The sequence below is a fragment of the Lactuca virosa genome, chromosome 3 (genome assembly GCF_052849685.1).
Source record: "Lactuca virosa cultivar CGN04683 chromosome 3, Lactuca_virosa_CGN04683_v6, whole genome shotgun sequence".
Lineage (NCBI taxonomy): Eukaryota > Viridiplantae > Streptophyta > Magnoliopsida > Asterales > Asteraceae > Lactuca > Lactuca virosa.
The window spans coordinates 122,479,251-122,493,005 of record NC_136428.1 but is presented as its reverse complement, the minus strand read 5'-3'; the positions used below and the strand labels follow the sequence as shown (position 1 = coordinate 122,493,005).

Genomic DNA, 13,755 nt, shown 5'->3' with positions numbered 1-13,755 from the left:
AAATTTACGTTTTAAAAATGAAAATTTTACTTTGGTTTTTGGGATGTTACACAACAAGCAACAACCATAACCAAGACCCTATTGGTTTAACTAAGCATACTACCATGTCAAAATATTACACAAGCATCCAACACATAGAGGATACAATCATGACATACGTAATATAATGGGGAGACTCGCCTGAATGAAGAGCTAATATCTCAACAAACACTCAAACACTCGCAGAATCAGCTATATGAACCGCCTAAACCAAACAGAGGTCAAACCTCAATCTATAGCGCAAACCTATCAAGTTTAACTAAAATTCAAATTGGTCAAAAAGTCAATGCTCATATAGAACCAATTTTTCGTTTAGGTCCTAATCCATTACGACCTAAGCTCTAAACTTCCATAACACATTGAATAAGGACTTAATGGATATAGTTTCCTACTTGATCTATTTACATGCATCAAACCAACCTAACTCTAACCCTCGAACTAGATTAAGCTTAGAATATACCCAAATCCTTGGATGATCCAAAATTAAAGACAACAACTTGAGTCTTGTACTCTCATGGGTCAAGAAGACCCCAAGAATCAAGCTTTGTGCATGGAGTTTGCCAAACTCCACAAGAATCTTAGAAAAAGGTACAAAACCACCATAAACAGTAAGATGTAAGCATTTAAGCACAAGTTCTAAACTTGAATTCTTACAAAGTTCCAGAAGATGCTCATAAAGCTAGATCTACCTTGAATCACACTTCCTTACACTACACATCTCCTTTTTTCCCTTCAAGATGCACACACATAAGGATGCAGGGCTTAGAATATCAAGAGAGGGGGCTAGGGTTTGCTATGAACATTCTCTGGATATGGAGAATAAAGCTAAAGAAAATAATAAACATCTATTTTCTTAAATATGACTTATAACCCGAGACCTAGGGTTTTGGGCTGTGGCAACCACTGCGCCGCATACAACAACCAACCGCGCCGCTACTTAATGACATGGCCCACACTGCGAACACGAATATCTGGAATCAGGTGTTACAGTTAGCAAGACCCCCACTCTAAAGGTAGATATCTAATTAAATACTCGGACCTCTCTACTCTGGTAAACATATATGATATGGATGTAGAATATCAAATACAATAAAACACCAAATAGTTGTTAGGACAACAAAGCTTTCTTGATAAAAAATGTCAACTTAAAGGAATCTTGATAACGCAATGAATAGTTGTTAATACAATATACACTTTTCACATCGTGTTAGACTAAATTTTCTTGAGATTTGAGAGGATGATAGTTTAGTCTTAGAGTGTAGATATCTCGAATAGACATTTTAATCAATGAAAAGAAATAACTTTCATATCGTAATATAATGCTCAAGTTTGACTGTGATTCTAAAGAGATTTATGGGTATGAGGTGATAGAATTTTTAATATTTGTTTTTGTTGATTCGTTGTGCCAAATAGGATAGACCATTATGGAAGAGTATGTTGGGACTAATATGAGAACGGGTGAGGAAGGGCATGATCGAGTTCCATTGAGATGTATCACATATAAGAGGAAATCTTAAGTCTAGCTATCTAATTTTGCGTTGATAAAGCTAGATAGAACCAAGACTCTATTCCAAGGCATACTAGAACCTATAATGACAACATCTTCGGAGAAGTAGGGCGACAATGATTACACACTAATGACGTTTTGGTATTCACTCATACAAAATATTTTAACTTAATTTTTAATTTAAATAAAAATTAAAGCATATTTGTAGATTATTTTTAATTAATCTTGTAGAGACGAAAGGTTAGTGCATTGCATGTTTTCATTGTTCATACTTCAAAAAATTTCGGTAAAAAAATCATGAGAGTTAAATTTCACATTTACCTTATAACGATATGTCTTTGAAAGTAGAAACTTTCTGAATATTTTTCAACCAACAGCTACGATATGTTATTGTAGGTTCTCTACGACGACGACTTCAGGTCATCGTTGTTATTGTAGGTTCTCTACTACGACGACTTCAGGTCATCGCTAAAGCTTTGTTTTTTGTAATGTGATAGTTACTTCTAACAAACTTGGTAAAGAATCCAACGATTAACCATATAGATCAATGCAATACAAGTGTACTAAAAATAATAGTTCAAGAAATACCATAATATATGAAACTTTATAACAACAAAACTACTAGATGATATATACACAAACTAATATATATCATTCGATGGTATATACACTTTCTATCTATCTAATTTTATATATTTACCACTAACTTTTATCAATAATCAGTAGAAAATAATTAAAAAACACAATTGCGCTTATTAAACGCTCATTCTTTGGTACAAACATTATTCAATAAAAATGATATGGGGAACCAGGGCTTAAATTTCTTGGACCCCACAAGAAATCCATTGATGGGAAAGGCAGCCAATAGCGAAACAAAATCATGGATGGAGTTCATATATTAGCCAATTAAATGAAGATAAGGCATTTTGTGGGACCTTCTGAAACTAGGCAAGTGCATCTACTTACCTTCTTTATAAATCTCTTCAATATGACCACACTGTTCTCTGTAAAAAGTGCATACAGTGGGTCACACCCACAACACAAAACCTCCAATCCCATCATACATTTCTTCCACAAACTCCATAATTTTTAAACAAAAAGTTCCTACATTCGAGACCCCTACCAAATGGTCTCATCGGACAAGAAATTGGCCAACGTTGTAGGAGGAAAAACGGCAAGAGCTTGTGATAATTGTATAAGAAAGCGTGCTCGGTGGTATTGTGCTGCCGATGACGCTTTCTTGTGCCAATCGTGTGATGCTTCGGTTCATTCGGCCAACCCGTTGGCTCGTCGTCACGAAAGGGTTCGTCTAAAGCTGGCTTCTTTGAAGCTTTCTTCTTTGGAGAAACCAGCACCACCGCCATGGCACCATGGTTTTACCAAGAAACCAAGAACTCCTCGTGGTGGGAACCTCCACAAGCAGGCGTCTCGACGGACGCCAAAATCTGAAGAAAGCAGTATGAGTTTCAATCCACTTCACTTAGTTCCGGAGATCGGTAGTGATGAGACCACCGCCGTGACATCCGATGAGCAACTTTTGTATCAGGTTCCGATCTTTGACCCCTTTGCCGCGGAACTTTGTCTTTCCGGGAATTCAAATGAGGTGGCAACGCCTGTGAAACAAACGGAGGCGACAACTCCGGTGGACGCAGATCATCATAATGGATCGAAAGTGACGTTTGATTTGAATAGTTTCAATGGGTTGATACTTCCCTCTGATATGGAGCTGGCGGAGTTCGCCGCTGATGTAGAGAGTTTACTGGGAAAAGGTCTTGATGAGGAATCATTTGCTATGGAAGGATTAGGGTTGTTGGATTGTAGAGAGAAGGATTCGGGCGGCGAAAGCTTAGAGAGAGTGAAGGTTGAAGAAGATCAGATGCAGTGTGAAACGGTGGAGAATGAGATGGAGATGATGAGAGAGCCATTTCAGTTGAGCTTTGATTACGATTCACCGTTATGGGAGGAAAAAGACGAGAAGTTGACGGTGGAAGGTGGTGTCGGGGATCGTATGGGTGTGGTGAAAGAGGATGAAGATTATCATGTGGTTATCAATATAGAACGATATGATGATGAAAATAAGAAGCAAAAAAGAATATTAAAGCTAGATTATGAAGGAATCATTGCCGCTTGGGATGAGCAAAGATCACCATGGACAACCGGTGATCGGCCGGAGTTGGATCCCGATGATTGTTGGCCTGAGTGCCTGGTAGGTCTACTCTACTCTTTTTACGTTTTAAATATATATATGGTCTTTCTTTCACACTAAAATCTCACTCTTTTAAGAATCACAAAGTTTTTTCTATTTGTATTTCATAAAGAAATCTTTTTGACATGGATTAATATTCAACATATGTTATTAAACTATATATTTAATCAAATGTTATTTTTTTAGGAGAAAAGTAAATAGTTGTGATAAAAAAGTGTTACATGCATAAAAATAATGCCTTTTGCGGTGCATTTCAATGCATGACTTGACATATTGTTAAGCACGCCTTTATGCAACCTTAATTACACTTTGACATATTGTATATGTATACAACCAACTTTTTCTTAACGTCTTTTATGAAAATCAAATTATCATTTGGTGTTGTTCGACGTCGGATTAACAATAGGACTAATATATTGGCTCTTTTGATTTCTTAGGGTGGATGTGGGATAATGCATCATCAGCATCATCATCCTTATGGGGATATGGGAATGATAACGGGGAATCCGGCAATGTTAGATGGAGGGAGAGAGGCAAGGGTGTCAAGGTATAGAGAAAAGAGGCGAACAAGGTTGTTTTCGAAAAAAATAAGATACGAGGTACGAAAACTGAATGCAGAGAAGAGGCCTAGAATGAAAGGAAGATTTGTGAAAAGGTCATCTTCTTCCGGGTTTCCATTGCTTAGCAAATAATTAACTATAACATATATTGCTAACATATCCATCTTACAATTTTGTAAGGTAAGTTCTATGCTTAATTAGGTCTTCTAATTAAGAATGTTCATACAAATTTAATAAGGAATACAAGAAAAATTATCGTGTTTTCCCATTTGTGTGGTCTTTTAATGATAATGGACTACTTCAACTTTGTTGCTTTATAAGGGAGACTAGATTCCATCCATGATTTATCAATCAATTACATCGATTAAACTGTTCTCTGGTAAAAGAAAGGAGTTGACGCAAATTTGCACTACCTTAGATCTGGAAAAGTCATTTGGCATCATGGATCGAACTTTATTCTAATATAACTTCCAAGCCTAGGTGACCCACATGTACCATTCTTTCTTGTTACTTGGTCTGTAGTGAATATGATCCTCTCTACTCTCTTCTAATTAACACAATAAAACTGATGATAATCATTTTTCATCGTCAATGCTTGTCTCTTAGCACACATATTTATATGACCCTTACTCACTACTACAGAAAGCACTTGTTGATGCGGTTAAAATAATTAATTAGTGCGGTTATAGAACCGCACAAAAAAATATCGCATTAGAAAATACCCTTATTTGATGATGCGGTTACAAAACCGCACCAATAAATAACCAAAACCGCACCAAAAAACAATATTGGAATAATACAAATCGCACCAAAAAACAATAAAAACCGCTCCAAATAAAGAAGCAATACCCAAAAAAAAAAGCCTGCAACATTCGCACCAAAAATAAGATTTTGTTCTAGTGCATAAACTTCCGATCAATGGTGCTCGTTGCAGGTCCATTTGGATGGTGGGAGGGCAAATCCATCCTCCTTGAAGCTATCAGAACAGGTCCATTTGCAGGTCTATCTAGAAGAGATCAAACACCCACCGAAACCATCATTATTTCCGACACCAGTTCGCTGTCGAGAACACAGCAATCACCAAGGCACCATTTTTCCACCATTAACCACCGTACAACATCTTTAAATCGACCACTTTAACAACCGAGCTCACAAACAATAAACCACCACCAGTTCACACCATCACTATCTGCCTTACCTTAGCCGGAAATCACCCCTTACCATCTTCACTTCCTGAAAACAACTCCTACATCTTTACGAGTCTGTTGCACCTCCGGTTCACTATCTCGCCACCTCCGACCACCTACCATCTTCACCACTAACCACCAAGAACACCGCCCGTAGAGCACCTACCTTTTGCCGAGAACCATCCATGCGTCATCATCTCCTACATACTTCCAATTCACCACCATTATTCCACCTTACACAACCCAATGCCACCAAACATAAATCAGAAAAAGAAAAGGAAGAAGAAAAGAAATTGGTTTATCTACATACCTACCATCTCCACCACTAACCACCGAGAACACCGACCACAACCCCTGCCTTTGCCGAGAACCATCCAAGCACCACCATCTCCTACATATTTCTGATCCGCCACCCTTGTTCCATCTTAAACAACTTGACACCACCGATCGAACGTGAAGCAGAAAAAGAAAAGAAGGAAGAAGAACAGAACTGTTTCGTATGTGTTTTGTTTTATTTGCAAAGGGGGAAAAACACTCACACAATAAGTAGGGTACTGGTGCTTTTATGATGGGATCCCCATTCTTTAATGATGCGTTTATTAGATTGGAGAGTAGGAGGGAAATGAAAATTTTGGTTTGTAAGAAAATCAAAAGTTTGAGGGAAATGAAAAATTAGAATGAAATTTTAGAGGGAAAGATTAAACAAATGGTGCGGTTACCCTATATTTTTTGAGGCGGTTTTTATCTATTAAATGTGTTTAATAGTGCGGTTTCAAGCTAACGCATCAAATAATGCATTTTTAATGTCTTTTAATGCGGATATAAGAAACCGCTCCAACAAATGATTTAAATGATGCGGTTTCTTAGTTTATTAATGCGAAAGTGTTTTAATGGTGCGGTTTTAGGCTCTCACCGCACCAAAAAAGAAAAAGCCATCGCACTATTAAATACGTTTTGTACTAGTGACTGTAAATACATGATCCTATGAGAAAACAAAATGTTTTTTTTACAAAACATTACCGAGTTACATGTTATATGTAGTATTAATCTTTGGCAATCTCCATACTACAACATCTATATGTTTTGAAGTACTCAAAACGCTAGATTAGCAGGAGGAAATCTAAACCAATTTGAAACATAGCTAACGCTTGACACGATACCAATATTTGTTGTTCCTTTGTAAAACCATTGGATGTCGGGCTCATACTATGAGGGTGGTGCGTGTATCTCGAATATTTTGGATGATGGCCAATTTGTAGATGCTATATTGTTGACCATGTAGGTTTATACAGATCGGTTATAACACTTATAACGTACAATGAAAACAAAACAACTAAACCAAAACCCAACCATTGTATCTACCGCTATACTATACAAGCCATATAATCAACCATACAAGAGTTCATAGTTATAATTGACAATATTTTGTGTGCTCATGTTGTGGCCAGTGTTGTAAAATCGATCAACTCAGCCGAGTACTCGGTCGAATACTCCTACTCAGCCCCTTACCGAGGCGAGTTAAGCCTACTCGGCAAAAACACTTAGAAAAAGTTCAGACTCAATTAAAATCGTCTTAACTCAGTCCAAACTAGGACCATATCAAGCCAAAACCGAACTGATTCAATCTAAAAAGGACTAACTCGAAAGAAATCAATGGCTCTCTTAAACAAGTCGGCTAAATGAAGAACCAGATTCTTTGCTCCAAGCCATATTAGATGCACCCTAAAATAGAGCTCATTTCCTTTCCTTTTTGTTCCCACCAGGCGATGTGGGATGGCTTTAATTCGCAACTTCCCATTTTGCCTTCCGATCCCTTCATAATTGTTATAGTACATAATTTCTCATGAAGAGGCATAAAGCCTTTACGTGAATATATATGAAAATACAATTGAGCTTAATGTACAACAATGGGCTATCTAAAGCAAACAATAAATAGGCTAACTAAAATATAACATACAAATACATATTACGTCTAACATCCCCTTGTAGTAGCCTAAATGGGAGGTTTTGAACGGACGTTATACTAATCCGAAGTCAAGAAATAAAGAAGATGGGATCCCTTTGGTGAAGATGTCAACATATTGAGATGATGAGGGAATATGAAGGACAAGAATCTGACCCAATGCAACTTTGTCGCGCATAAAGTGTATATCGATCTCTATGTGTTTGGTGCGTTGGTGCTGAACGAGATTAGTAGATAGGTACACTGTGTAACATCCCGAAATTTACTTCCATTTTCAAACTTTTAATTTATGCTTATTTAAAACAGAGTGTTTATTAATGCGGAATTTGTCCCGAAAATATTATTTCAATGTGAGATAATATTAACATCAAACATTTCCAAAGAAACATTTTACATTAATATCTTTAAAAGAAAACTTAGGATGTCATAATTGATACAAGAAACATAAGCATATAGGCCTTACTGTATCTTAGACTAACAGTCTACATCTCCCTAAATCTCTCATCATTGATATACCATTTTACCGCTACCTGTGATATAAAGAAGTTGAGTGGGCCAGGTTGGAAAACCTGGTGAGTACATAGGGTTTACAACCCACAATAATATAATTAGAATTTTTAATTATCTATCAAACAATTTACTCAATTACTCATCCCCATTATCTTCTTTACTTATCTATAGAGTCCTATCTTAAGGACAATCATTGTTGCAATCTATATTCTATTAGATGACTAGATCATTAGTACAATAGTACTAGTTCTTTTATCCTTAGTACAGTAATACTAGGTCCTACATCTTTAGTACAATAATACTATTTTCTACATCGTTAGTATAGTAGTACTAGTTACTACATCCTTAGTACAGTAGTACTAGTTTTTTACATTGTTACTACAATAGTACTAGTTCCTAGATCGTTACTACAATAGTACTAGTTCTTAAATCGTTAGTATAATAACACTATTTAAGTCGTAGCATCCTATTATTATTTTCATCTTTCATCATACTATGACATATTATCATTTTTACCTTTCATTACCCGATGTATTATTTTCATGAAAATACATATACGGTATAAATCATACAGATTTATCTGTATAACATTTCATCTAACACAGAACATCTTTGCACATAAGCACATATATCATTCAATTATCTAAATACTTCATATCTATGGGTAAGATGAAAGTAAATATGCACTCATTTGATAAAAGTGGATGCCTTAGAATTTGAGCAGAACTTCGCCTTGGTACTTATCTTTTCCTCTTACGTGACCTAGGTTCATATTACTAAGTCTTCGTGTTATATTATTGGTGACTAATGATAGTCTAGATTCCTCACTAATCTCAATGTCTACATGAAGATCTATAAAGTAATGAACAACCAGGTAGGATCATTTTGGAGGGAGTTTGGTATACATAGTATAGTGTTTGGAAATCCCACTTTAAACACCTCACTAAATCCAGCGTAGATATCATCCCCGTAAATAGATTAGTCAGTATAATGACTTAGAATCAATGATAAATCTTAATTATAAGTTCATAATAATGACTATGACTATAGTTAAAGTTGTGGTTGAATAAAATAAGTGTAACTTAACTTACAGAGCATCTAGCGAAAACCAGGAATTATGCGGGCATAACTCTGGTTTGGGAGCTTCTATTCACCAGCTATCTGACACTGCAGGATTTTTCCAAAGTGGTCGGGAACTAGAGAGTAAAGGGCTAAAGATACGAGAGAATTCCAGAGAGAATCTGGATGAAAGGGGTGAGAAATGAGGTTGAAAATGCAGTTTATATAGGATTGAAAAACAGAAGCGCATCGCACACTCTGTCAGGGCGCGTCGTGAAAATTTTCGGACACCAACATGGCGTCGTCTAGGTGGTGACACGTGTCAAAATCCTATGACGGGTCAGAAGCGTGTCGCGCCTTTTTTCTGTGTGCGACACTGCGCACGAAAAATTATGATTTCTTTAAAAATTCATATTTTCTTCATATGAGCTCTGTTTTCGACGTATTTTATATCCGCACATAGCTAGCCGAGATTTATACAAACTTCATTTAGACTCCATCATATAATTCTCACTTTGTTTTTAAAGCTATATTTTTAACAGGCTTAGACTGTTAAAGTCCGTATAAAAATCATAACTTTTTCATACGATATCCATTCTCGGCTGTCTTTATATCGACATATAGATATTGACGAGATTTTCAACTCTCGTTTAGTTTGTTTTTTCTAATAGTTGACTGATTTGAATTTAGGTTTATGAGTCGTATACTGCTACGCTGAAACTTCGAAAAATCATAACTTCCTCATGTGAAGTCATATTTAGGCTTTCTCTATATGCACGCTCTTAGTTTAACGCATATTATGACTTTCATTTAGATAATTTATCTTAAATAACCTTCTATTAAAAACATCTATTTATCATCGTGATGAATAATTATCCTTTTATTCTTTAATCATCTAGCCCTATCTTGCGGGCGTTACACACTATAGTAACATTATTACAGAAAACCAGAGTAGCAGCGAGAGGAGGGTAATATAATTCCCGTAATAAATTGGAAGCCATCTTGTTTCAGCCACCGCATTTGCAACTTTGCGGTACTCTGACTCAGCACTAGATCTCGAAATGGTGCCCTGTCTTTAAGAAGGGCATGAGAGTAAATGTTAACCGAGAAAAACACAATATCCAGAAGTGGAGCACTTGGAAGTGGGGCAGCTAGCCTAATCAATATCCGATTAGGCAATAAGTCCATTAGAATCTATTTAAGAGCATTAAAATGGGGCTCTCTTGGATCATTCATGTAGAGGTAGACTTGTTGAACAACATATAAAATGTCTGGGCGAGCGAATGTCAAGTATTGAAGAGCACCTGCAAGACTGCGATATAAAGTCGGATCCTTAATTGGGCTTGTACCATAAATTTTTGTAGTAGTTTGTGCAGGAGTGCGAGAGGGTTTGCAATTAGAAATCCTTGCTCGAGCTACAATATCTGTAGCATATTTTTGTTGAGATAGAAACATTTCATGATGACCTCTAGTGACAGAAATACCAAGAAAGTAGTTTAAAGAGCCCAACTAAGTCATCAAAAATTCTAAACTCAAGGTGGTGATAACCTGCTAAAGGAGACATGTGGAAGATGCAATTAAAATAATATTGCCAACATAAAGAAGAAGGTATGCAATATGTTCTACATGTCTATATATGAAAAGAGAGGAATCATATATGTTGTTGATGAAGCCAAGTTGAGTGATAAACGGAGCAAATCTGTGGTACCTCACTCTAGGGGCCTACTTGAGACTATAAACAATTTTTGCAAAAGATAAAGATGATGAGGAAGTGACGGGTTTCGAAAACCCGATCGTTAATGCATATACACGGTCTCCTGGAGATGACCGTGAAGAAACACATTCTTCACATCTAGTTGATGAACATGCCATGATGGCAGACAACAAGGCTAAGAACAGTCCGGATAATAGCCGGTTTAACAACCCGACTAAAAGTTTCATCACAGTTAATGCTTGGACGCCGACTACGTCCATTTTCAACCAAATGCAGCTTGTATCGAGCTAAAGATCCATCAACATTAAGTTTCTTTTTGAATAACCAAATACAATTAACCACATTATCATTGGAAGGCCGAGGTACAAGTACCCAAGTTCCTTTATAAATAAGTGCATCATATTCATCTTTCATGGCATTTAACCAGTTAAGATCTTAAAAGGATTGAGAGTAGTTGCGAGGAATAGGACAACAGGATATCGTTTCAGCGTGAATATTGAGACGGTCAACAAGTTTATGGATGCCTCATTTTCTACAAGTAACCATAGGATGGGTACTAATGGTTTCGGAAGTCGGAGGCCCAGGGGCATCTGGGGTGGTAAGAGGAGACCGAGAGGAAGAAACAGGAGGAGTAAGATTGGTCGACGAAACCGAAGAGAAGGAAGATCCTGTTGTCAGAGAACTCCAATCTCAAACCCTATTTTATCCCTCCATGTGGTCGTTATATCCTTCTCGTCTACTATATATGTTCTACTTCTTCTCGTCATCTTCATCACCTCAAAGCTTCTCCCTTCTCATTTTTCATCATGACTGGAGATTCTTCCACTCCTAAACCTAGTCCTACTGATAAAACTTAGGGATAACCAACATAAAGTCCTATGCTCCTCTTATTCTTGATCTCGACCACTTGAATTATGATTCATGGAAAGAACTATTTAAAACCCATTGCATTGGATACAAAGTATATACCCATCTTGATGGGTTCTCTAAGATTGAATATGGTACGTAATGGGAGACATTTGAAAATATTGTCAAAATATGGTTATATGGAGCACTCACTCAATCTGTTATCCAATCTATTTTCAAACCCTACGCCACTACATAAGACATATGGAAGTCTATTCAATATTTGTTTCATGAGAATAAAGAGATGAAAGCTATGGAATTAGTTGAAAAACTTCGTACTATCACCATTGGCGATTCTATAGTCATGGAGTATTGTACCCTCGTCAAGTTCATGTCCGACCTTCTTGCAAATATTGGATCCTCGGTACATAAAAGAAACCTTGGCATTTATGCCATAAATGGCTTATCTCAGAAATTCGCTCACGTTGTCACCACCATCCGACATAAAAACCCGTTTCCCACCTTTCTTGAGATACTATGTTACAGTACATAATTTCCTATGAAGTATCATAAAGCCTTTATATATATATATATATATATATATATATATATATATATATATATATATATATATATATATATATATATATATATATATATATATATATATATATATGAAAGATACAATTGGGCTCAATGTACAACAATGGGCTATCTAAAGACCACAATAAATGGGCTAACTAAAATATAACATACAAATACATATTATGTCTAAGAATAGTCACTTGCGTCCTCAACCCCTTTCAAGACTAGCAACTAAAATCGTTCAACATCATCACTTTCTTATAAGTTCTTCAATCGATTCCATTTAGATATCGTAACATAACAGTTTCATTTCATCTGATGATGCTGAAGAATTTCGATTTAATCTAATGATGTTGAATCGATAACTTCCCATTTCGCCAATCATTTTGATTTCATCTAATGATGTTGAATCATTTCAACATAACAATTTCATTATATCAGACCAATTATTTCGATTTAAAGAATTGAGGGCATATATATATATATATATATATATATATATATATATATATATATATATATATATATATATATATATATATATATATATATATATATTCTTAAGTCTATACTATACTATAAAAGAAACATTTTTTTCTCTCTCTCACTATATATATATATATATATATATATATATATATATATATTATAAGTCATAAATTTTGTGTGAGTGTATAACCATACCAATCAATTTATTGGGATAATTTTGGAAATTTACAATAAATTAAAATATTATCTAAAATTAAGAAATCTGTAATTAACGGAAAATAAAGAATTAAGGTCCTATAATTAAGGATATTGACGTTGAAATATTTACTTATTGGAATTAAACACTATAACATTACCGCCTCTAACCCGATCACCATCTCCAACATCACAACCTTCATCACCCTATTTATCTTACTGTCACCCTCGCTGACTCCAAAATCATTGCCAACAACCACCACCATCGTCTCCATTTTGACAATTGAAAACAACTGAATCAGTCATCGTCAATACCCACTGACATCTTCATCGTCTAGATCATTCAAATACCAAAACCACTACTAACAACCACCCGGTAGAATTTCGGTGATTTCATCTTCTTATACTACTTGTAAGTAAGTACCCTACGCCTAATTTTAGTTATTAATTTTTTAAATCCTAAGATATGAGAAATTATAAAAATATTGTGCATGTTCATTTGAGTAGGACGTAATCTGATGCATTATATGTGATTGCGAGAAATATTATGATATTTAATGTTATGATTTTTCAATAGTTAATAGAGAGACCAATTTTTTGATTTTGGGTTTATTCGATTTCTTTTCAAGTTTAAAAGTTGTTATTTTGTTCAATTGAATGTGTTAATCTACATGTGTGATATTATGATTGTTAAATTTATGATTTTGTGATTTCAAAAGTCAGTAGGTTTTTGTGATTTGGCACACACTGTTGGGTTTTAGGTTAAAAATAGTTTCCAAAACTCGAAATATTAGCAACAAAAGTCTTTCAAATTTTAAACTTAATAACAAATCACAATCCACCAAGAATCTTCTTGCAAGTTATGAAAAGATAAAAACTCAACCATAGAAGGAAG

General features: G+C 35.5%; 1 protein-coding gene across 2 annotated transcripts; it reads left to right on the top strand.

The window, feature by feature from the left end:
* Nucleotides 1-2,532: 2,532 nt before the first annotated feature.
* On the top strand, nucleotides 2,533-6,214 carry LOC145166497 (zinc finger protein CONSTANS-LIKE 16-like). Of its 2 annotated transcripts, XM_079085500.1 has the most exons (3): nucleotides 2,533-3,752; nucleotides 4,190-4,407; nucleotides 5,247-6,214. In XM_079085500.1, the coding sequence occupies exons 1-3, from the start codon at nucleotides 2,673-2,675 to the stop codon at nucleotides 5,284-5,286; spliced, it is 1,338 nt and encodes a 445-aa protein (XP_078941626.1). In that variant the 5' UTR covers nucleotides 2,533-2,672; the 3' UTR covers nucleotides 5,287-6,214. The 2 variants fall into 2 exon arrangements, with proteins under 2 accessions (XP_078941626.1, XP_078941627.1); XM_079085501.1 differs by lacking the exon at nucleotides 5,247-6,214 and having other exon boundaries at nucleotides 4,190-4,580.
* The last annotated feature ends 7,541 nt before the right edge of the window (nucleotides 6,215-13,755 follow it).

Coding starts and splice junctions, on each gene's coding strand:
- LOC145166497 (XM_079085500.1), top strand. CDS start 2,673: ATGGTCTCATCGGACAAGAAATTGGCCAACGTTGTAGGAGGAAAAACG. Junction 3,753..4,189: donor ATTGTTGGCCTGAGTGCCTG/GTAGGTCTACTC, acceptor TTGATTTCTTAG/GGTGGATGTGGGATAATGCA. Junction 4,408..5,246: donor AAAGGAAGATTTGTGAAAAG/GTCATCTTCTTC, acceptor TGCTCGTTGCAG/GTCCATTTGGATGGTGGGAG.